Consider the following 23,184-nt stretch of genomic DNA (forward strand, 5'->3'; position numbering starts at 1 on the left):
AGAATGGCTCGTTTGTTTTTATACTAACAGCACCTAGCCATGATATGTCAAATTCAGGGCTATAATGATGGAATTGTATAATTTGCTACCTCTGGTTAGACTGAAACATCCTGCAAATTGTCTTGAGCTGAGTTAATTCTGTAACATTTTAAAAACATTTTTAGAGTAGTTCCAACTGATCCAGCAGCAGGTTTCATTCTCTTCAAAAAAATGGCTTCAGACGTGGCCAAGAAGTTGAAAATTATTAATTTATCTAATGTTCCACTTTTCTGTAGATGTGTCAGGTATTGGTACTTGTATCATAGTTAGAAACAGGATACTTTGTCAGGGGATTTGTTTTTCAATAGCAGCAATTGCTGACAACCCTCTTATGCTTTTGTAATAAAACACAAGTAATCATTTGAAATCTACACATTAAGAAGCAATACTATTGTTTGTTCCTCTGAATTTACAGGGTTAATTATGTCCTAAAGTTTGAGAGCAGATAGAAAAGAATATAATCATCACTGCAAAATATGATTTATTCAGAATATTTTTGTTATATGTTTATATATTTTCTCCAAAAGAAGCCTGTTTACCTCGAGCTTATCTCAATACTCACTAACAGTTTGCTAATGGAAAGCTTCTCCCTGGTACATGCAGACAGAAGCATGAGCTGTAAGTTTGAAAATTGTCATCAGTACTATAAAGTGGAAATGTTGTAACAAAATTAATTCTAATTAGAAATGATATTCATTTCCAGTTGTTTCATTATTGGTGGTTTTATCTTGAAACAGCAGCAGTGTCAGATGGTGACCAACTATTTTCCTTGAAATCGACTTGTTGAATATGCTGGTGGTATTGATATTGGGCTGTTTCGCATTTAGAGCTCTTGTTTCCATGGCAGTGAATCTCAGCATCTAGGAAGAGGGATATAACAGACAATTCAGAGAAAACCATTTCTAGCTTACAGATTAGTATGCAGTACCACACAAGCATACCTTCTGTATCGGCAGTTTTACTTACAGAACATGAATACTGCCTGGTGCATGGATAGAACTTGTTTTGTTTTCCTTGCCTTAACAAATACCTAGAAATTGTAGAGACTGTTTTAAGGAAGATAAAGATTAATTTTCATAAGAGTCTAAATTTTTGGGCTATATCAAAGTAGCAAACAGCAAATTGAAGCTGAATTTTATAGGCTGCCTGTGAATGGAAAATCAGGCGGGTGAGCAAAAATCGAATGGCACTATGCCTTTGGTGGCCTACCCACCACCAGACCTTCAGCCCTGCATGACTCTGTGAGCTGTGTGGGTGGCTTAACGTGGGTTCCTGCCAAAGGCTTGTGGCCATCAAATGGGCTGCTAGCGTCCAATTGAAAGCCTCATCCTGGTGAAATTCTGATATAGCAGTTTGTGTGAGAGGTCAGCAACCAACATGTAGGCTGGGATGTTTAGCTCTGTGGGCTTCTAATTAATGAAAGAAGCAGAGGAAGCTTCCATCGTGGACCTTCTGGTCCCACTCAGAGATCACCTTCCCATAGTTTTACCATCCAAATTCTCCCTGCTCCATCCAACAAGCACTCCTCAGTCTCCCTTGCTGCCAACCTATCCTAGTGAGGTCACGGATGTCTGGGTCTGTTGCTGCATGCCACTGCCTTAGCTCAACTATTAAGCACTAGCAATGGTCACTGCTCCCACTGGCACTGCAAAGTTGGTTTCATACTGATAGGCTGCTCAAGGAGGCAGAATGTTGTGCTGGAGATGGATGGAAGTCACACAATATTAATTAAATGGACGTGAGTTGCCTTCAATAAAAGTAGCTTAAGATGGAGATCTCCTGGTCAAGATCAAACTAAGGATTTTTATTTCTTATTAGTGGTTGGAACTTTCTTCCCCAGAAAGGATTGGAGGCTGGGTATTTAAATTAAGCCAGAGTTGGACAAATTTTTGATAGATAACAGAGTCAATGGTTATGGCATGCAAACCAAAAAGTGGAGTTGGGAACACAACCTGATCAGCCGTGATCATATTAAATGGTGACAAAGGCATAAAGGACCAAATGGCCTACTCCTGCTCCTAAAATATATGTCCCCATGTCACATATGAAATAATCAAAAGGTTAATGAAATGCTGGCTTATATATCTTAGTAAACAGGAGTAGAAGTCATTCTTCAGATATATGCATTACCTTTATGACATTTCTTGAGTCAGTCTAAACTTCTTTGTATTTTGTCCTACAATAGAAAATTTAATATTTACCCAGGAGAGAAAAAAGTCTATTTTACTTTCTCTTTCTGTGTTCTCCTCTTGTTATTTTTCCTCTGTGTATTCTTTCATTATTAAACATTGTAGGATCTTCACAAATTTATTGTCTCTAATTCTCCTCTCATTTGCGGCGAATAAGGTTTTCTCATTCAAATGTTGGCCTTCTGAATGTTGTTGAACAGAATTTGTACGAGTAGAAGGTACTTTTGATCCTTGTTTGTGAATTGAACATGTGAGACGTTTGGATATCATTTTGTCCAAAGAAATGAAGAGACCCAACCATCAAACCAAACACCATGCTCTGACTCTACACTTTACAATGCCTAAATGTAGGTAAATTAATACCAAAAGAACTGTGGATGCTGTAATGAGAAACAAAAACAGAAATTGCTGGAAAAGCTCAGCAGGTCTGGCAACACCTGTGGAAAGAAATCAAAGTTGACGTTGATGGAGGAAGGGTCACTTAACTCTGATTTATCTCCACAGATGCTGTCAGACCTGCTGACTTTAATATAAATTCTCAAAACTCAGTATTCTTGGGACTACTAATCTATCATTAAATATATTATCAATCACTCCTGGGTGGACTCTCTGCTTGAAATATGGTTTCAAGATATGACTGTATGCTTTATACATGTTGGCTACCTCGAACAGAAAGTTCTTTAATCTGCTTACATTCCTTGTCTTATTTTTGAGCAAAGTGAGAAGTCATCAGGTGATAGTCCAACAGGTTTATTTGAAATCACAAGCTTTTGGATGCTTCTTCGTCAGGTTAAGTGAGGTGATGACACACATGCACAGAATTTATAATCTGAGAGATCAAACGATCAAACAAATGGTGTGAGTGGAGTGTCGACAGGCTGAATATTATGTCTCTGAAGGTGATCGAGTGTCAAACAGTGTGAGTAAAGGATTAACAACTGAATAACAAGTGAATGAATGATCTATAATCTAATTAATTAATGTATAGAGATAATTACAAAAAATTAAAAATAACTTAAGACAAATCAAATGACTGGAATAACATGATAGGTATGAAAGTCACATGCTGAGGGTCTAATCAAAAATTGTACAATCTATTTAACATAGAGGAATCATAATTTATCAAGGTTATGGTATCAAAACAGGAGAGTAACAAAGATTTCATAGATACAGAACAGTATGGTGAGGTCACATGTAGTGCGACATGAACCCAAGATCATAGCTGAGCCTGTTTTCATGGGTACTGAACTTGGCTATCAGTTTCTGCTCAGCGATTCTGTGTTGTTGTTTATCTTGAAGTCTGCTATGGAGGATGCTTACCTAAAGATCTGAGGCCGATGTCCTTATCTGCTGAAATGTTCCCCAACTGGGAGGGAACATTCCTTCTAGTGATTGATGTGCAGTGTCCTTTCATCCAAGATGGCCTTCAAGACTTGTCCACCCCAGTCCAATACCGACACCTCCACATCATGATTTTTGAGCGTCTCTGATTTCACTCAGTTTTCATGTAGTTACTGGTAGTGTATAATCTGTTATTGTAGCAAACTCCTTGATTTCAATCACAAATCCAACTGTTTCCGAAATCACTATCTCAATAAATGAAAATGCATTTGCGCTCCTCCAAGGGAACCAAATACAACATTTCCAAGTTGGCTGAGGACCCAAACGGGTGTTGTGCTGTTATGAGAAGGATACCAGGCAGCTTCAAGGCAATTTAGACAAGTTGAGTGAATGGGCAAACACATGGCTGTTAATTGCCTTGAGACCACAACTGAAGTATTGAGCACAGGTTTGATCTGGGAGAAAGAGACGACATGCAAATGCTGGAAATCAGAGACAAAAAAAGTGATGGTGGTAAAGCACAGCATGTCAGGCAGTATCCAAGGAGCAGGAGAACCAACGTTTCGGACACGAGCTGTTCATTGGGAACATGAGGGAGGAGTAGGGGTCAGAGAGATAAGTAAGAGGATGGTTGTGGGGCAATAGGTAGATGGATGTCAGGGGCTGATGGTGACAGGTTGGAGGGGTGGGTAGAGCAGACAGGTGGCAAGGAAGATAGATAGATAGGACAGTTCAAGAGGGTAGTGCCGAGTTAAGAGGGTTGGATCTGGGATGAGGTGGGGGAAGGGGAGATGAGGAAACTGGTGCAATCAACATTGATGCTGAGTGGTTGGAGGGTCCCAAGGTGGAAAATGAGGTGTTCTTCCTCCAGGCGTCAGGTGGCTTGGATTTGGCAGTGGAGGAGGCCCAAGACTTACATGTCTTTGGCAGAGTGGGAGGGGAAATTGAAATGGTTGGTCATGGGACAGATTGTTGTTTCGTGCATATGTCCTAGAGATGTTTCCTAAAACATTCTGCGAGTTGGCATCCCGTCTTCTCAATGTAGAGGCAATCACGTTCAGAGCAATGGACATGGTAAATGAGGTGTTTGGATGTGCAGGAAAATCTCTGCCGTATATGGAAGGATCTTTTGGGCCTTGGACCGAGGTGATGGGGAGGTGTGGGTTTGATCTCCTTACTTATGAATATATATACTTATAGAGGGGGTGCATCGTAAAATCACAAGGTGGAAACTGGGGATGGCAGGACTGTAAGGAGAAATTGATTGGACTGGGTCTGTATTCACTAGAGTTCAGAAGGATGGGAGAGGATCTGATTGAACCATATAAAATTCTAGCCAAGTTGGACCTACTAGAATGCATGGAGGATGTTTCCCTGACTGGGGAGTTTAGAACCCATGGACACAATCTCACGATATGGAGTAGAATATTTAGAATTATGATGAGGTAAAGATCCTCAACTAGTGGAATTCACTACCACTGAAACCTGTGGAGGCCAAGTCACTAAATATATTCAAGAAAGAGATAGGGGGAAAAATGATTTTAAAAGCATCAAGGCATATGGGGAAAATGCAAGAATATGGCATTGAGATTGAGGATTGGCATGATCACATTGAATGGCAGAGCAGGTTTGAAGGGCTGATTGGCCTACTTCTGCTCTAAGTTTCTATGTTGTTTCCATTGAACATGTACTACACATTAAACCTCACCAACTTTAATTTGAAACTTTGAGTGCTAGATGGTATTGATATAAGATCTTTCAAGTGTGATACTGTGAGGCTAAACATTTCCAGTCTGTTTTATCATTATGTGAATACCTAGGTGAGGTCGGCAAAGTTTTCACATGTTCATCTAGTTGTGAATGCTTCTTTTCAATTACTGTGCATTTTTCCTCTATGTCAGTTAATAATCATGCTACGTAATAGACTGGTCTGCGTTTTCCAACTTTTTGAACCTGAAAACATTTGCCCTCAATCTTGTAGAGAATGTATTGACTGCAATAATTATAGGTAATTTTAGATAGTAATATGTTGCTATCCCTGATTACATCAGCCTCTCCTTGATAATTTTCAGAAGATGTCTGATGTGCTGCTTCTCAACAGCAGTCATTGTTTTGTGTAACAATTGGTGTCTTGGCTTGTTGAGCTCTGTTAAGTTTTCTTTTGGAAATTTTGATACTTGATTCAACATTTTTTATATGAACCTTTGTATCACCATAATGTTCATTGGAGCTGCAAGTTATTTAATGATCCTGCCCTTCAACGGACTAATCTTTATTTTGGATGCACCCTCTATGTGACCAAGAAATCTGACTGTCAACAATGAAATCTCATACTTACAGTTAACCGTCAATCCTGTCACTTCTAGTCTTTTCTGCACTGCTCTCATTCTCACCTCATGCTCAACTTGAGTGGGCCCATCTATCAACACATTAACCATTTTTGGTAAAGAATTCCTTGTAAGATCTCTAAAAATGTTTGACGTTGTTTGTTGAAAGATTCCTGGTGTTGATATTATTCCAAAGGAAAGTCAAAACAGAATCTTCCAAATGGGGTTATATATGTCGTGAGAAGCTTGGATTGCTGTTTTCATGGCACTTAATAGAATCCACTGTTAACTTAGAGAATATTAAATTCTTCATTGATTAAGCTAAACTGTCAATTACTGATGCTATTTGACAAACCTCTCCTTTCACAGCTTTGTTGAATTGTGCAAGATCAAAATATATTCTTATGCAACTGTTATTTTTTCTTGAGCACCAACTCGTTTTCTCTTTTGATTAACCTTTCACAATTCTTTACTTCACCTATTCTGTGAATTAGATTCAGTTCAAAGAGTCATACTCATACAGCATGGAAACAGATCCTTTGGTTCAAACAATCCATGCTGGACATAATCGCAAACTAAATTAGTCCTACCTGCCTGCTCCTGGCCCTACCCCTCCAAACCTTTCCTATTTATATACAACTTTCTGCATAAGAATGAATGAATAACTCTGATCTTGAATTTGTACAGTACTTCAGTAATTACTTTGTCTCTGTGTATTTTTTAGTTGGTAGTTGTCTCAGAATCTTCAGCTCTGTTCTGTTTGGACCATGTAGCTTTTGCATGATGATTGACTAACAAATGAGTCAAAGGTTTTTCGGATAGACAAGAATGTGGAGTTAGGGCTATCAGATCAGAATCAGATTTGCCGTAACCTGATTGAATGGCGGACAGGCTCAAGTTGCTAAATGGCTTTCTGCTGATCCTAATTCATATGTTTGTAATTGCTCCACATTTGAAGGAGCTCAAATTGCTCCTGTAGTAAGTAATGTAAAGGCTTTTGTTTAAACTTCTACCAGAATCTCTGCAGTGAAATAATTTTCACTTATTTTTAAAAATTTCCTCCTAAGAAGGGTGTCTCAGTATCTTGTTGGAACTTTTATTTAACTGACTCAGTTTCCTTTTAAAAGTTTTTCTTTTTGAGTGGTCTGCCTGTTGTTTCTTCTACAACATACTGTTTGAAAATGCCCCTTCATTTTATATTAAAGATAATACACACCTTTGGTGGGACAATTTCTATGTCTTTGCCTTTCTTTGCCACACCAACTTGTCTTGTCTACTTCCAACCAATTGCTTTTCTTGCCACACCTTTTTTCTTTACTCTTATTTTCCCCATTTTATGATTATTTCAACTGGATAAGTAAATTTTGGATTTGGTATCTCTGTCTGTCTGTGTCTGTCTCTCTCTCTCTATATATCTCTCTCCCTCCCTCCTTCTCTTTGATTACTGATTGGTTCAGCCTCCTGATCTTGCCCTGTCTGCTCAATTGTACCACTCTGGCCAGTACTAAGTCACCTTAGGAATGCAAATTATTTGATAACAAATCATCTATCACTCCAACAATTATTAGTTCCATTTTCAGATTACCATGCTCACACTCTTCTACAAACTGGTAGAAATTATTTAGAATTGCCTCCCCCATGCAATTATTGAATTTTGCATATTCCATGATACTGTTCTTGCAGAGTTTGAAATATGTCTCCAATGTATTAATGGCTTCTGCAGATGTTAAAAATCACACAACACCAGGTTATAGTCCAACAGGTTTATTTGGAAGTACTAGCTTTTGGAGCGCTGCTTCTTCATCAGGTGGTTGTGTGAGCAGTGCTCCAAAGCTAGTGTGCTTCCAAATAAACCTGTTGGACTCTAACCTGGTGTTGTGTGATTTTTAACTTTGTACATCCCAGTCCAACATTAGCACCTCCAAGTTGTTCTGCATATGTGGCTTTATCTTCACCAAAGCTCAGGGTAACTCAGCTGTCATCCATGCAGGGGTTAATTACAAAAATGTACTGACCTGCTCGGCCTACCTTCACTGTGAAACTATTACAAGGTGGTATCGAGCAAATTTCCTCTAACACTTTGGCCATGTTTCAGCCTGATTTGAAACTTGTGATTGTCTCGCAACACTCCAGTAAAAGTACAGATTTTTAAATCACACTTTCTTTTAAACTACTGCCTTCATATTATTGTGCTTGTGAAATACTATTGTTAACTCTCAAGGACTGATTGCAAAACACCCAAGCTTACAGAAATGAGAACTCCCCTTACACTTGTGTAGGTTAGCTAGCTTCTGTCCTTGACCTAGAGGTGCCGGTGTTGGACAGGGATGGGCAAAGTAAAAAAAAGAGTCACACAACCCCAGGTAATAGTCCAGATGATTTATTTGAAGTTATAAGCTTTCGGAGCACTGCTCCTTCTTCAGATAAGCTCTGACAGCTTGTACTTTCAAATAAGTCTGTGGACTATAACCTGGTGTTGTGTGATTTTTAACTTCTGTCCAAACATACTTTGCTAAAATCTAATATCACATGATTATATGTCATTTTCTTTCATGATATCACAGATTGTTATCTATCAATCATCGATGTGACTTGGTCTAACGTACTCCTCCACACCAGTCACTATATTAGAATGGCAATGATGCTCATTGGGCCATTAGATGCTAAATTGGCATGCATTCCCAATTGGAGAAAATTAGAGCATGCAGAATAGCAGTCATTCTTTTCAGAATGGGGACTGCTCCCATTTACCCCTTAAAATATATTTCAATTACCCTGATTGTAGCATTGAAGTTGACTGTATTAACATACAGTTTAAAGAAATTGTCAATCTTTATATTTGGGGTTCCAACCCACAATCTCAATCTAGACCATCATATAGACCAGGCCATGCTTTGATAATTTGCATAATACACTTAGTCACAATAAAGTTACATATGCTAGGGGGCCAGTTAGATTGGTTGGATGCTGGTTTGTAATGCAGAGTGACACCAACAGCGCAGTTAATTTGCCACACAAGCTAAGGTCACACCATCTCAATCTCTCCCTTTACCTGATACATGGTGATCTTCGGCTTAAATTCACCACCAATCATCTCTCTATCATGCGAGAGCAGCCTATGGCCCTCTGAGATTTTGGTGACTTTACATGCCCTATGTTGACCTTACACATTATGCAGATTATATCTGCACATTATACAGATTACCTTTCTAATGTTGGCACTCCACTTCTGAACACCATGAATTTGGAAGCTAGATTAGAGTGGTGCTGGAAAAGCACACCAGTTCAGGCAGCATCTGAGGAGCAGGAAAAATCAACGTCTTGGGCAAAAGCTCTTCATCAAGATTCCTGTTGAAGGTCTTTTGCCCAAAACGTCGATTTTCCTGCTCTTTGGATGCTGCCTGAACTACTGTGCTTTTCCAGCACCATTCTAATCTAGAATTTGGTTCCAGCGTCTGCAGTCCTTGTTTTTACCTAATTTGGAAGCTAGGTAAAGTTTGCAACAGATGAGCTAGCTGCCCTGTTCATATAAGGATAAATGATAATAAAATCGGAGTACAAACCAGGACAGTAATAGAATTAACATGCAATCAACTTAAAATAATCATATAAATGAGGTGTAATAAAGTGTTTGCCTCATTAATAGTCCAAATAGATAAATTGCATCAATGTGCAATTCTTTATGTACATATCTTTAAAAGGCAATAGTGATTGATGGAGTAAAAGAGTTGAATCAGGATGAATCCGATACATGAGTAGAGAAGTGAATGTAGACTATGAGTATGCTTAAAGAAAGGTGGTAGGCAATCACATAACATACAAATGAAACAACAAATAATTTGAACCTATGCTGCAATTTATAAAAAGACAAAGAGATGCATTGAACTACACAGAAGTCTTTGAGTGAATGGAAAATTGAAAAAGCATTCACTAAAGAAATAAAGAAGTTGGGTAAATTCCCAGGCTAACAAGAAAAAAAAACAAGATGGCATCATTCTTGCAAAATCTGTAATCAGCTTCTGGGTCCAATTTTATTTGCTGTCCTCCATCAATGATCATTCAACACCAGTTACTTCTAATTCTCGAGAAACTTGCAATTAGTTTCTTAAGAATTCAGAATTGGACAATTATGTTGGGATCTCTGCAAATTTAAATAAAGCACAAAGGCAACTCAAAATGAAAAGAAACCCCCCACTGAGAATCAAAATCCTTCACAAGTACAGTATCTCTGATTTGGCACAAAAAAATGGTGTAAACAGGAAAATAACATTGAGAGAAAATGGCGTTGGCTCAGAATTTGCTCTTTATAGGGGCTTTAGGTGAAAAATCAATGAGAAATATGCAAATTACTTACTTAAATCAGTTTTTGTAATTAATGAAATAATCGTTGTAACTTTTTTTGGTTAAATAATTCTATAATTAGCAATATGACATGTTCAGTCTGTTTAATTATTTTTAAAAATGTTCACGTTTGGATCTAGAAGTCTGACACTCAACATTCGGCCTTGGATGAAAGAGCAAGTTAGCAGAAAGTAGATATTTAAAATTCAGTGACTTGAGGCACAGTGACACGCAAACAGTGGGTTAGGGGATGTGTTCTTTTGTCCCCTCATCCCAGAATTCTGAGTACTCCAGGATCTATCACTCATCCTGCAAAAGTTAATTATTAGGTTTTACCCCTCCCATTAGGACTGGTTTAAAGAAATCTATGATCTGATTCTGCAGAATTCATTTTTATTTCACTTTGTCAACTGTTGAAGTAGTGATGAAGCTCAAAAAATATGATGAAATTCTATTTTTGAGCGCCGATGCTAATTTGTTTCCTTCATTAACAAGCAGGCTCAGATTACAGATATAAATGTCAATGTTTATTCTTCAGTTCAGTTCAGTCCGTCCCCCCACTCCTTCTCTCCCCCTCCTTCTCTGCACCCCGCCCCCCCCCCCCCGCCACAGACTGAATGAAATTCTGTATCCAGTAAGTCCCTTTTGCGCAAGGCAGTATAGTTTGTGGCCAAGCCATATTTTAATTGGGAGACTCTTAAGTCAATAAATTGAGTTGTTTGCACTGGGGCTGCGCTTAATTAGCTAGGGTCATCATGGGTCAAAGCAACTCTTTCCCTTCGAAAAACAAGTCATAAATCTGATTCACTGAAAGCTATCTTCACTATTTAATTTCTCCTGTTTTTGTTTGTTTATGGGAAGGTTAAAACATACAAAGAGTTTTGCATACAAAATTTCTATTAATTGGCAGTAAGCTGAAAGGGCAATGATTTGAATCAATTTTGAGGTCACCATAAACTATGACTGTGTTGCCCACTGCATCAAAGTTTAGTTCTTGATCATATCTCATACCTTTATTAATATTTTCAACTTTTTGCAGTCAACACTAAGGCAGCTAACTACACCATTCCTTGGTGAGTCTCTGCAGTCTGCTACAGCCCCTTTCAGTCAAATCGCTTGGAAATAGTCAGAATGCCTAGCTTAAAAAAGCAAATGACTTTGACCCCAGAGAATAGGCCATGTCCAGAGCCAGAACCATATGACCTGTGGAAACATTGGTGTGCAGGCGATTTGCCAATATTCTGATCTTCAAGGGTCCCTCCAAGTCACATGGCATTCTATAGAAATTAACTGCTATACAACATTATCAGGAATTAACCCTGGGTAAAGAAGTTAGGCCTGCCAAAGTAGGTAGGTTTAAATATTTGGACAGAAGACAGGGACCTCAAATTTTGGATTGGTAGTCATTAGCACGCTGATGATAATTACCTGTCTTTTTTCACTTGTGTATTGTTTAGTTTTCATTGTCTTGAGACAGTCAACATTGACTGCCTTGGAAACAATGTTGAAGCAGGCATTAGACATCTGACTTACATATTTAAACAGTATAATGCCAACCTCTCACTGCCACAGTTCCCTTGTTGTTATCACATCCCCTATCCTTTCATCAACCAAGCACCTTTTCTTTTTCTACAATGTCATTGCTCTTCTACTTTGTATCTTTTGTATATTGGTATAACCCTAGACCCCCCCTTTACTGTAACTGGATTTTCAAAGTGGCTAGAGCCACACTTCTGGTAGGCAGGCGACGACTGGTGCCAACTCGCAAGGCAGACAGCAGCTTTGTTGGAAACTGCAGCTTGTGAAAAAGACGGGAATTAAAAATATCACAAATTGGTCACAGACATTAAGTTGAGGTGCAACATTTGTTCCAATGTTGGTTGATTCCTCAAGTTTCACAAAAAAAAAGTCACAGATGGAAACAAACTTCCTTTTTCTCTGAGGGGACCCTGACAGCTTGCCCTAACATGCACCAGACCATTTGGCTTTGCTCAGCAAAAGGATTTAAAATACCATTCTGTTCCCAACAGACCATTTAACAAGTTCCTTACAGACCTTAAGTAGTAGTGAGGGGATGTCTGATATCTGCACCGACCCAAAAGGTCTTTAAATATTACAAATTATCCCCAAGACAGCAGGATCCATTTCCACCTTCTCTTGGAACATAGATTCCAATTCAGCCTCATAGCCATCCTCGTTGGCAGTTGAAAATACAGACCCATATTTTTCACAACTTCGCCCACTCTAACTCTATTCTGCAACCATTAGCAACTTCTTTTCCTGCTATGCTCTTAGGCAATTCCAGTATCATCACTGACCATTTTAAAAAATAACACATTGATATTGGTAACTAATTTACAGTCAGCCTATTATCCATGTGCTCAATTATACTACTAAATGATTGGTTAATACTTTGTATTTAAAGTGGTGCATCAGGAATTGCTGTATAAGCTGGTGTATTCAAGTACAACAAAGTAAAAACAGAAATTGTGGATATTTTTAACAGAAGAGTATCTAATAATTTAGTCTATGAAAATGCATTTTTGAATTGTCAGATTCATTTGGATTTTGGATTATTTAGATTTACCTGAATGCATTACAAAAGCTTACACTATAATGCAAAAGTAATATGACCAAAATGTGAAACTTTAAGATGAACATTTGGTGCAGAATCTCTCAGGCCACTTCAAAAATTTTACATTCTCAAAGCTATTCTTTTTTAACCTAATACCTCTTTAAGACAAATCTTTCTGAGACAAAAACATACAGAGGCGGAGATGAAGGGAAGCACCCAGCAAAGACACTGTAAATTTCTTCTACACTGGATTGGAATGCTAATTGTTTTTACTGGCAGGGTGTGGACACCTCGCCTCGAAGTTGGACGATGTAAGCCAGTTTTACACTCATTGTGTGTTAAAGATTGTTTTCATAAAACGGAAGATATGAGTAATGAAATTAACACAAAATAGCTTATAGCCCAGAATCACTAACTGGAATCTGCAGTAAATAGACAATTTTTTTTCCGCTAGTGAGATCTTCCACATTCATAATGTTTATTAAATACAGGTCAAGAGCATTATTGATGAATTGAGAATAATTTTCCATGGCTCTTACACAAGTGTCAGTTGCATAGATATAAAGGGCAAAAGGTGAATTGATGTCTGGAGAATAGGGACTCATCAAATTTTCTCTGATAAATACACCCTAATCTCAGATTAGATAAAAATAAGGAAACAGGGAAAAGAACATTTGGTGCAGTAAGAAAAAATGTATAATTTCTTATTAGATTTTTAGGGGACGTAAATTCTGAAGGAGGGCTGTAGTTCTTTAGAAAACAGAAGACTTTGAGGAGACTTAACTGAAATATTCAAAATTATAAAGCAGATTAGCAAAACTAATCCCCAGGTGAAATGTTCATTATCGAATACCAAGTGATCCAAAATGAATATTGGGAAGGTAGGAATATCAAAATGGAAGTATTTTTACAAAAAAGAATACTGAACTTGTAGAATCAATCTTCAAATAATATGAGTTGAAAGGATGGTATTTGTGAAGAGAGAAAAGAGTTGGGCATATGGTGAGAATGATAAATCATAAGGATGAGCTTTAGCCCCTTGGGTCATGTGACCTATTCCTTTTTGTATTTTTGTAATGCTTTTCAGATTTTTGAAGGCTTTTTTTTGAATAGGTATTTTTGGAAAATAATACACTATTTCAAAATGTGTAGTCTTGTGGATTCCTTTCCCGCAAAGATAGAAAAACATTTGGATGATGATGGAGTAGATCTTAATGTTCTATATTGATCAGTTGGATATAGAAAGACTGTCCCAAGCAAATGCAATGAGATCCAAATGATCTTGTTCCTGGGCATTTATTAAAATGTGGTTGGCAAAATCCAGCAAGCAATGTGCTTCCGGTTGGTGCTTATCAATTCTAAAGGCAGTTACTTGGGTATGATGGGGGCTGTAATGGGTTTGCAGTAGCATCTTCAAAGAAAAGTGCACCTTGCATCAGGAACGCAAAAGAGACAGTACTTTGGAACAACAGTCAACATGCCTCCATAACTACAGAATCAAGCACAAATTCTTTCAAAGGTTCTGAACTGACAAGCTCCTGCTACAAAAAAACCCTCTAAAGTTCCCACCCAACATTCCCGAAAAGAATCTGAGGATTTTCTTCCTTCATAGAGTTAGCTGTCCATTGGTTTTTACTAGCTGCCCATGATTTGCTAGCAAATGTGGGAACTGGCAGAAACCAACTGGCCTCAGTGGTTAAAGTTGAAAATGGCTTCATTTTATCTTTGCTATTCATCCTGATTTGCTGCATATATGAGATGCACTGACGTGGATTTTGGGCATCAGAATGCAGTTCTTCTTGCCAATCATAAGTTCAGTGAATCAAAATAATGCCAACACAATAATTTATTTTGATTTGATTTATTATTGCCAAATGTCAAATTATACAATGAAAAGCATTGTTTTGAGTTCTATCCAGACAAATCATACCTTGCATAAGTACATGAGGGTAATAAAACCAAATGCAGAATACAGTACCACCCCCATATCCACGGGTCTGGTTTCCATGATTTCAGTTACCCGTGGTTTGCCGTGGCACAAAGATATAAAAGGAAACGTTCCAGAATCAGGGACCTGGAGTCTGCCGGGAAGATATGTTTCCCATTTGAGTGAATGGATTTGCACCTATCCGCAGTTTTGGGCTTCCGTGGTAGGTCTTGGAATATATCCTCCGCAGGTACAGGGGACTACTATTAGTGTTACAGTTGCAAAGAAAGACCAACTTTAATATATGAAAGGTTGGATCATAAGTCTGATAATAGCAGGACAGATGCTGTTCTTGAATCTGTGGTAATTGAATTTGATTCTGCTGCCATCACATTTTAAAGCACAAACACAACAATAACAAAATGAAAATGATCACCAATGTGTTGTTGCAATTTCATGAATTGAGTTTTCCCAAATTGCTGAAAGCACTGAAAAACGTTCACTATTTTATTTGTTTTTGTGCTTAGACATATAGAAATGTTTATTATCCTCACTGGCGTAAAGGGAGTGGCTGTGTGGTCCATTCACACGATCTCAGTGACAACTTCTGGTGAAGACGATTTTCAGCACATCGTCTATCCTCCTCTTATTTATATTGCAGTACTTCTGGAAATGAAGGATACTTTGAACACACTAAATATTCCGAAGTGAATTTCCACAGAAAACCTGTAGCGCCTACGAGTAACACTGAGAGTTGTGTTTATTTGCTGCTGTTTAGCCCCCATAAATCTGCAATTTTGTCAGGGGACTAGGATCAGACCAAATTATCAATCTAATGTGATCAAAATTCATAATCGATTACTTTTTCTCAATGAAATTGGTACACATCTCTCCCTTTTAATTAAAGGAGTGTTGCTCACTCACAGAGAGGCAAAATGTTCTCTGTCTCTTCTCTACTTTTGTCTTGGCCTTGAAATCTCAGAGCATATATTCAAGAGGCAAAGTGTACTTTTATAAAACCCGTATAAACAGTAAGCCCTAACAGTTGCTACTTTATGATTATTTGCTGTCTCTGATCAGAACCAAATTAGCTATACTTTCCATTAACCATTATGTAATTTATTTTTTTTCTAGGTCTGCTGTCAGATTAATAGTGATCTTTTTATAGACTCTACATACTTGACCTTTCCCTCCAATACCAACAGCAGTTGTATATATGTGTTCAGGGGAGTACTATCAAGATATGAATTCAAATGCTGGAGCACATGTATTGGTTGGCAGTCTTAAACAATATATTATCATGTTCCTTACTCGTTTCAGAAATTTGATCTGTGCATTTAAGAGTCTTACAGCAATGGATTCTTAGTTTCTGGCACTTCTGATAGTCTAGAGAAGTAGAAGCAATACAATAGGTGCGTCTCTCTAATCCATTATACATTAATAGTGGTAGAGATAGAGGTGTTCTCTGCTAACATAAGGAACTCTTGTGCTGAACTGGAATTTGGGCTATATTTTATCTGCTCTCCTAAAGGTGAATTGGGAAGTGGAAGTTGAAGATCTCAAAAGTGGTAGTGGAATGGCTGTTAATTAGGTGACCAATTAAGGACAGTTTCCTGAATCCTATGGATGTGGCTGCCAAGGCAGCTAAGATGCTGGCCTTCTGAATGGACCAGCAACTATGAGAGAAGGTCCCTATGGCTGCTGACCAGTTGGGTGCTGCTGATAATGTTACACAAAGTCCCAATGCTTTCAGTCCTGGCAGCAGAGGGAAAAACCAGTACGGATAAGTACAAAACCAGTTAGAAATTAACTGGCCTGTGGCAGCATAAATTAGCTTTAATCTGCTTTCATATGGTCTCTTCTCAGTATTCCAGTAGTATACAGTAATACTACTAGTCTCAGCAGAAATGGTTTCATTTCTGGAGGCAGATGTTTGGAGGCTGCTCATGTCTAGAAATGCATGAGGGCAACAAAGCACTTGCTTATGTCTGTGATCTGAAGTTTATTCCTCCTGGAACAGGTCACTAACCTGAAGCAAGACACTATAGCTAGAGGGGTGCCATTCTGCATTGAGCAAGGCTGGCCAAGAGTCTACCTTGTTCTTATTCCCTTAGTGTTGCATGCGTTGGAAAGATTTGTCTGCTAACAATCAACCTGTTTGTTTGTGTTATAAGCATATTTTTCATCACCCTGAAGTCCCAAAATAACAATCAAATCTGGAATTTTTGACACAGAAGCTATGACACTATCCACAACGTCACTAAACCTTTAGTATCATACAATCTCTACAGTGTGGAACAAGGCCATTTGGCCTGACAAGTCCACACCGACCTTCTGAAGAGTAACCTACAGAGTCCCAATCCTCTACCCTATTATCCCTGACTAATGCACCTAGCCTACACTATGGGCAACTTAGCATGGCCAATTCACCTACCCTACACATCTTTGGATTGTGGAAGGAAACCGGAGCACCCAGAGAAAACCCATGCAGACACTGGGAGAATGTGCAAATTCCATGTAGACAGTCTCACACAGACGCTGGAATCAAACGCAGGTCCCTGGTGCTGAGAGGAAACAGTGCTAACCACTGAGTCACTGTGCCATCCAGGATGACTTACCTGTTGAGAAAATTATTACCTTTGTCTTTACCTTCACCCAAATTTATGGCCCATCTCTTTAAGACAAATTTCTCATGCCACATTTTGTGAGTAAGTGTTGAAAAATTGTTTAGATAATTATAAAGTGCTCTTTTGGATAACGTGACTTTAAAACAGCTTTGCTGTCTGCTGTGACCTGCTGAGCTGCAAAAGCCAGTGTATGGACCATGTGAAACTTGGAACTGATACTGTAACTTGTTCCCAAGACATCACATTAGTGACCTGACATTGAACAGTGTGGTAATTTAAACAGCCACAGCATCACCATCTGACACTCCTGCATAGCCTCAGAGTAATTCTCAAACATTTGCAGTCATTACGAGCAGAGCCAGTTACTTATAACAAGGATAAATTAGTTTGGATTATGCTGTGTTTCCTAAACTATAAATTTATTTTCTCAACTCCATTAAACTGCTGCAAATAAGGAATTTAGCGATTACCTGATATCATTTATGATGACACTTAGTACATATCGTGTGTTCCATTCCCAACAAAGCTGCAGATTTATTTGATATTATCAGCAAAGCTGCGGTCATTCACCAGCAGGCAAACTTAGATATGCTTGATATAATCAAATCATTTCCTGGCACCACTTCAAAGTGAATCTGTAGCCATTTGCAACCCGGCAATCATCAGTCCTATCTACTTTCAGTATTGGATCACAGACAAAGGCAAAATAAAGCAAAGAGCAGATACTGCTAAAGTTAGCAAAATCCAATAAAACACTGTTCTCTGCAAACTTCAGCAATGTTGTTGAGCTCATTGCCCTTTCTCGCCAAGTTAGTTAGGATAATGGAATCAAAATGACATGTTTTGACCAATTGAGAGAAAATGCACTATCCTCATCACTACAGCAAAGACGATTAGAGTGAAACAAAAACAGAAAATTCTGCAAAAACTCAGCAGCTCTGGCAACATTAAGGAGATAAAGCGGTATTAATGTTTTGCGTCCAGCAACCCTTCTTCAGGACGGGAGAGTGACATTGGTTGAAGTGGTTTTTGCAAGAGAAGTGATAAAATGACGATTATTGATACTGCTCATTCTAAAAGGGCAATTTCCATGAGATTATTGGACAGTCATTAATATTTAAGGCAACAAAAACTGCTGAAACTAGGTTGACATATAAATAACAAAGTGTGCAGAGAGCTCGAATTTAATTTTTAATGAAGCTTGAGCCATTTGACAATTAATCACTCTGTGAAGGCTCAAGGCTATTGTTATATTTAAGTTCCTGAATGTACATAAATGTTAGTCAATAGGATGAAGGAGGATTGTGGGATATCGCATTTTATCTTTTTACAGTGGTGATAAAGAAGAATCAATTTTGATTGTTTTGCAGCGTCTACTTAAATCGGTTGTTTGTTCATCTGAATTAAAATACAAGTCTCACACTTGCTCAGTGCTGCAGTCATCTTGTTTTGTAGCTGTGTAAAAGGCTGTGTAGCTGCCTTTAGATCAAGTAACTCGGTTCTTGGCAAGTAAATGAAGATGGCTGTTTCAAATCTTAAGATTGCTTACTCAGTTGAATTCTTTTTCGGTTCCAGCCAGGGCCTAGATAAAAGGCTTTTGTTGGTGTATCAAAAATGGGGTCATGTGACAAGCTGACAATAATCATTCTCTCTTGCCCACCATTGATAGAGCAGTTTCTAGTTAACATGGGAATCCTGACAATCCATAACATTCTGACCTGAAGGCTGGATGTTGGTGATTGTCCTCCAGAAGGAGGAAGTACAAGCACATTGAAACACTGCTACTTTAGTTAAAGAAATATCCTGAAAATTCTAAAGTAAAGTTTCCTTTAAGTTGAGGATATGATGTAGAAAATGAATGTGTTGTGGCTATCATAACGAAACAAATTTATAGATGATCACAGATTTCCCTTCATTAACTGATAACTCTGTTTAAATCCCAAAACTAAGAAAAGATTTTGATTTGTTTTATTCAATCAGTGAATGCATTTTTGATTTAATTTGTGAAATCCATGCTGGAATAGCAATGTTAAGAGTATCTTGAGTAAGACCAGAGTCTTTAGGTTGATTTCAAGCAATATGATTATGACAGCGATTTGATGCAAGAATTCTGGCTTCTAATTATTTTCCTCTTTTCTTATGGGCATATATTAGGTGAGAGCATTATTGAAAGATTGAGAATAATTTTCTGTGGCTCTGCCTTATCTAACTTGATTGTTGTGACTGGATATAATTAGTAAGATATAAATAGTAAATTTGCTGACAACACAAAAATTGGTGATATTGATGATAGTGAGGAGTATGCTGTCAGGCTACACTCCTGCCAGGCTACAGGAGCAATAGCAGCTGGAATTTAATTATGTGAGGGGATGCATCTTTCAGCACCTTGGCCCACACATTCTCAGCTACCTTGTCCTTAGGCCCACTCCTTCCCATTTATCTCTCAGCCCCTTAGCCCACAGGCCTCATTACTGATTAATGGCTTATGCCCGAAATGTCAATTCTTCTGCTCCTTGGATGTTGCCTGACCAGCTGTGGTTTTCTAGTACCGTGCTCTCAACTCTGATCTCCAGCATCTGCAGTCCTCACTTTCTCTTAAATGCATTTTACGATGCTAATAATGGAAGGATATACACAATAAATGGTTGGTCCCAAGGAGTAGTGAGGAACAAATGAATCTTCATGTATAAGTCAATGGATTCCTGAAGGTGTCAGCACATATAAAGTACTTGCCCTGTTAGCCATAGCATAGAATTTAGAAGCAAGGTTACAAGTTTATAAAACATTGGTTAGGCCACAGATGGAATACTGTGTGCAGTTCTGGTGTCATACTATTGAAAGGACGTGGTTGCACTAGAGATGGTGCAGAGGAGATTCAGTGATGAAAAGTTATGAGGAGAGACTGGATAGGCTGGGTTTGATTTTCTTGGAGGAGAGGAGGCTGAAGGGGTTCTGATTGAGGTATTCAAAATTATGAGGGACATAAACATGGATGATCACAAGAATCTTTTCATGTCTAAGACCAGAGGGCATAAGTTTAAGGTGAGGAGTAAATAGTTTGGAGGCGATCGGAGATAACACTTTCTCACCAAGAGGGTGGTCAAAGTATGCTGAAAAAGTGTTGCTGGAAAAGCGCAGCAGGTCAGGCAGCATCGCTGCCTGACCTGCTGCGCTTTTCCAGCAACACTTTTTCAGCTCTGTTCTCCAGCATCTGCAGTCCTCACATTCTCCTCGAAGGTGGTAGAAGTATGGAAAGTTTTGCCTGAGAAGGTGGTGGATGAGGCAGGTACTCTCTCAACATTTAAGATATATCTGGATATGCACTTAAAATGTCAGGGAATAATATTTTATTGATGAAGTGCAGGTAAGTGGGATTAATGTAGTTCAGTGTTTGTTACTTAGCATAGACACGGTGGGCCGAAGTCATGCTACATGACTTTATGACTTTGAGATCCTGGACAAGACCTCAGTTTTGTTACACCCAGGCCCACTTCCCCAAATTGTTATGTTTCCATGCAGGATAACTCAAATTGTTAAGCTCCCAAGGGATAAGGGACTAACTGGCTCTACATCTTCATTCAATTGCCTTCCTTGGGTGATTGCAACACGATTAATTTAAAAATGATTCCCTTCCCATGTGGATACCTTTCTCTCATTTGCAAGAGAACTTCTGTTTTAAAAATGAACCAGTTTAACCAGGCTTTCCTGAGTTAACAGCAAGTGAGTTATTAATTACGAAATGAAAGAGGAATTAGTTATGCTACTACAAAAACATCAATTAAAAAGAAAAAGCGAATCCAAAGGGATAAAATGTTAAGTAAAAGATATACCAATCAGTCTGTGAATTGTTCACAAAGAACAGAATACGATGTTGTGGTCTTTCCAATGAAGTTTACCAGTAGTGTTAACATCAATCTTAGTTTTACAGAATGGTTGAGATTTTGTAGTTTTAATTCCTTTCAACAGTGAATGAATTCTAGCATTTAGGATAAGAAAGGGGCATTTTGTTATGCAAGGTGCTTTTGTCTGGATATAGCTAGCTGGCATCCAGCTGTAACATAGGATAGACTAGGAGATAGTTCTTTGACTGTTACCTTAACAGCACATAAATACATGATGACAGGCTGGTACACATAACAGTATTCTTGCCCATTAGCACAATCCAGTATAGTCTAAACTGACCTTTGAGCCCCCAACCTTCAATTTGTATTCTTCAAAAAGAAAAATACAAACTTTGTTAGAAGGCTTCAACATAATATGTAGGGATTACATGTTGTTGAGCAGGGGATCCCTACCTCAAGTCATACCGTCTTTGTTTGAAATTCCTTTTACACCTTTAGGTGTTGCATCGCATTAGAGCCATATTAAGTTTTTTGCAAACCACAGAACTTAGTCCTACAGTTATTTTATCTCTGTAATAGTCACCTTTTTAGAAAAAACATTATTGTATTAATGGCTAAAACTGTCTGAATACTTTGGGGTTTTGAGCCATTATTGCAGAATGATCATGGACTCAACATATATTTGGAACATGAGTACCCTTTAATAAGGCTTTGTGCCTAGAAATATATTCATAAACTCAATCTCTCAGGACAGTAACATTGATAATGGTGGCTGACCACGAGTCCTTCTGGCTGCTGTACAGAAATGGACCTTTATTCATGAATGTACATTGGGAATCTCACTTATTCCAAGCACAAATATTCCATTTTACTTCTGGAGAAGTTCTAGTGTAACAAAAGTTGTGCATAATCTGAGCAACATGGTTCTCTGCTGCTTTCTCCTCTGAGTTGAGCAAAGGAATTGAGTGTTTGCTGGTGTTCGAGCCAAATAACAGCAGCCCATTTTTATCCAACTATTTAAGCTGAATTAAAATGAAGTGATTGGAATCGTATACTGTTACTTCCACTTTGTGCAAATGGTAGATAAAGTACATCAAACACATAAAATTGACCTGATATATGTTGTAATCATAAATAAAAGTATATCTCTTTGATATAACTAAAACCATTTGGAATAGATTTCTATGGATCAATTGAGCATCATTGTTGCTGCTGAGATTGTCTTGGGTCTTCAACTAATAATAATATTTTTGGAAAGGCAAAAGCTTTGTGGCATTAATATAAGTTTACAGACAAGACTGCCATGTTGGAATTGATTTACTTCACACCCTTGTGGAGCATGATCAGAATTAAAAGGGGCCCTAATATATTTAATGAGCAGGATGTTAGCCTATCCATGATGTTGAGTTGTATGAGCAGGGTGGTTAGTGGGATTATTTGGCAGGATGGATGACGCGGTGACATAGTGGTTAGCACTGCTGCCTCACAGTGCCAGGGACCCAGGTTTGATTCCAGCTTTGAGCAACTGTCTGTATGGAGTTTGCACATTCTTCCAATGTCTGCATGGGTTTCCGTTGATTTCCTCCCACAGTTTAAAGATATGCACGTTAAGTGGATTGGCCATGCTAAATTGTTTGTAGAGACTATGGTTGTGCAGGCTGGGTGTATTAGTCTTGGTAAATGCGTGGTTATGGGAATAGGGTGGGAGGCTGGGGCTCGGTGGAATGCTCTTTGGAGGGTCAAATAGTCTCTTTCTGCACACCTTAGAGATTCTGTGTGAAAGATCTCTGCTGCACGTCTGTCAAATAATGGCAGTAATGAAGAAGCAACTCTGAGAAGATTCCTGGCTGGTGTGCTCTTCCAGCTTTGGAAGGAACCAGGAACATGAGGAAAATATTTTTTAAAAAAAGCATGAACAAAAATGAAAAATGTATATTTGTGTTTTGCTTATTCAATGTTGCTCCTGCATACAAAAG

General features: G+C 38.4%; 1 protein-coding gene across 1 annotated transcript in view; it reads left to right on the top strand.

Moving 5' to 3' along the window:
- Nucleotides 1-23,184, top strand: part of ntrk2a (neurotrophic tyrosine kinase, receptor, type 2a) — a 254,756-nt gene that overhangs the window by 228,422 nt on the left and 3,150 nt on the right. The window contains exon 17 of the mRNA XM_060845213.1: nucleotides 276-284. Within this exon, the coding sequence (XP_060701196.1) occupies nucleotides 276-284 (9 nt within the window). The remainder of the gene's footprint in view (nucleotides 1-275; nucleotides 285-23,184) is intronic.

The sequence above is a fragment of the Hemiscyllium ocellatum genome, chromosome 2 (assembly GCF_020745735.1).
Source record: "Hemiscyllium ocellatum isolate sHemOce1 chromosome 2, sHemOce1.pat.X.cur, whole genome shotgun sequence".
NCBI classification, from domain to species: domain Eukaryota; kingdom Metazoa; phylum Chordata; class Chondrichthyes; order Orectolobiformes; family Hemiscylliidae; genus Hemiscyllium; species Hemiscyllium ocellatum.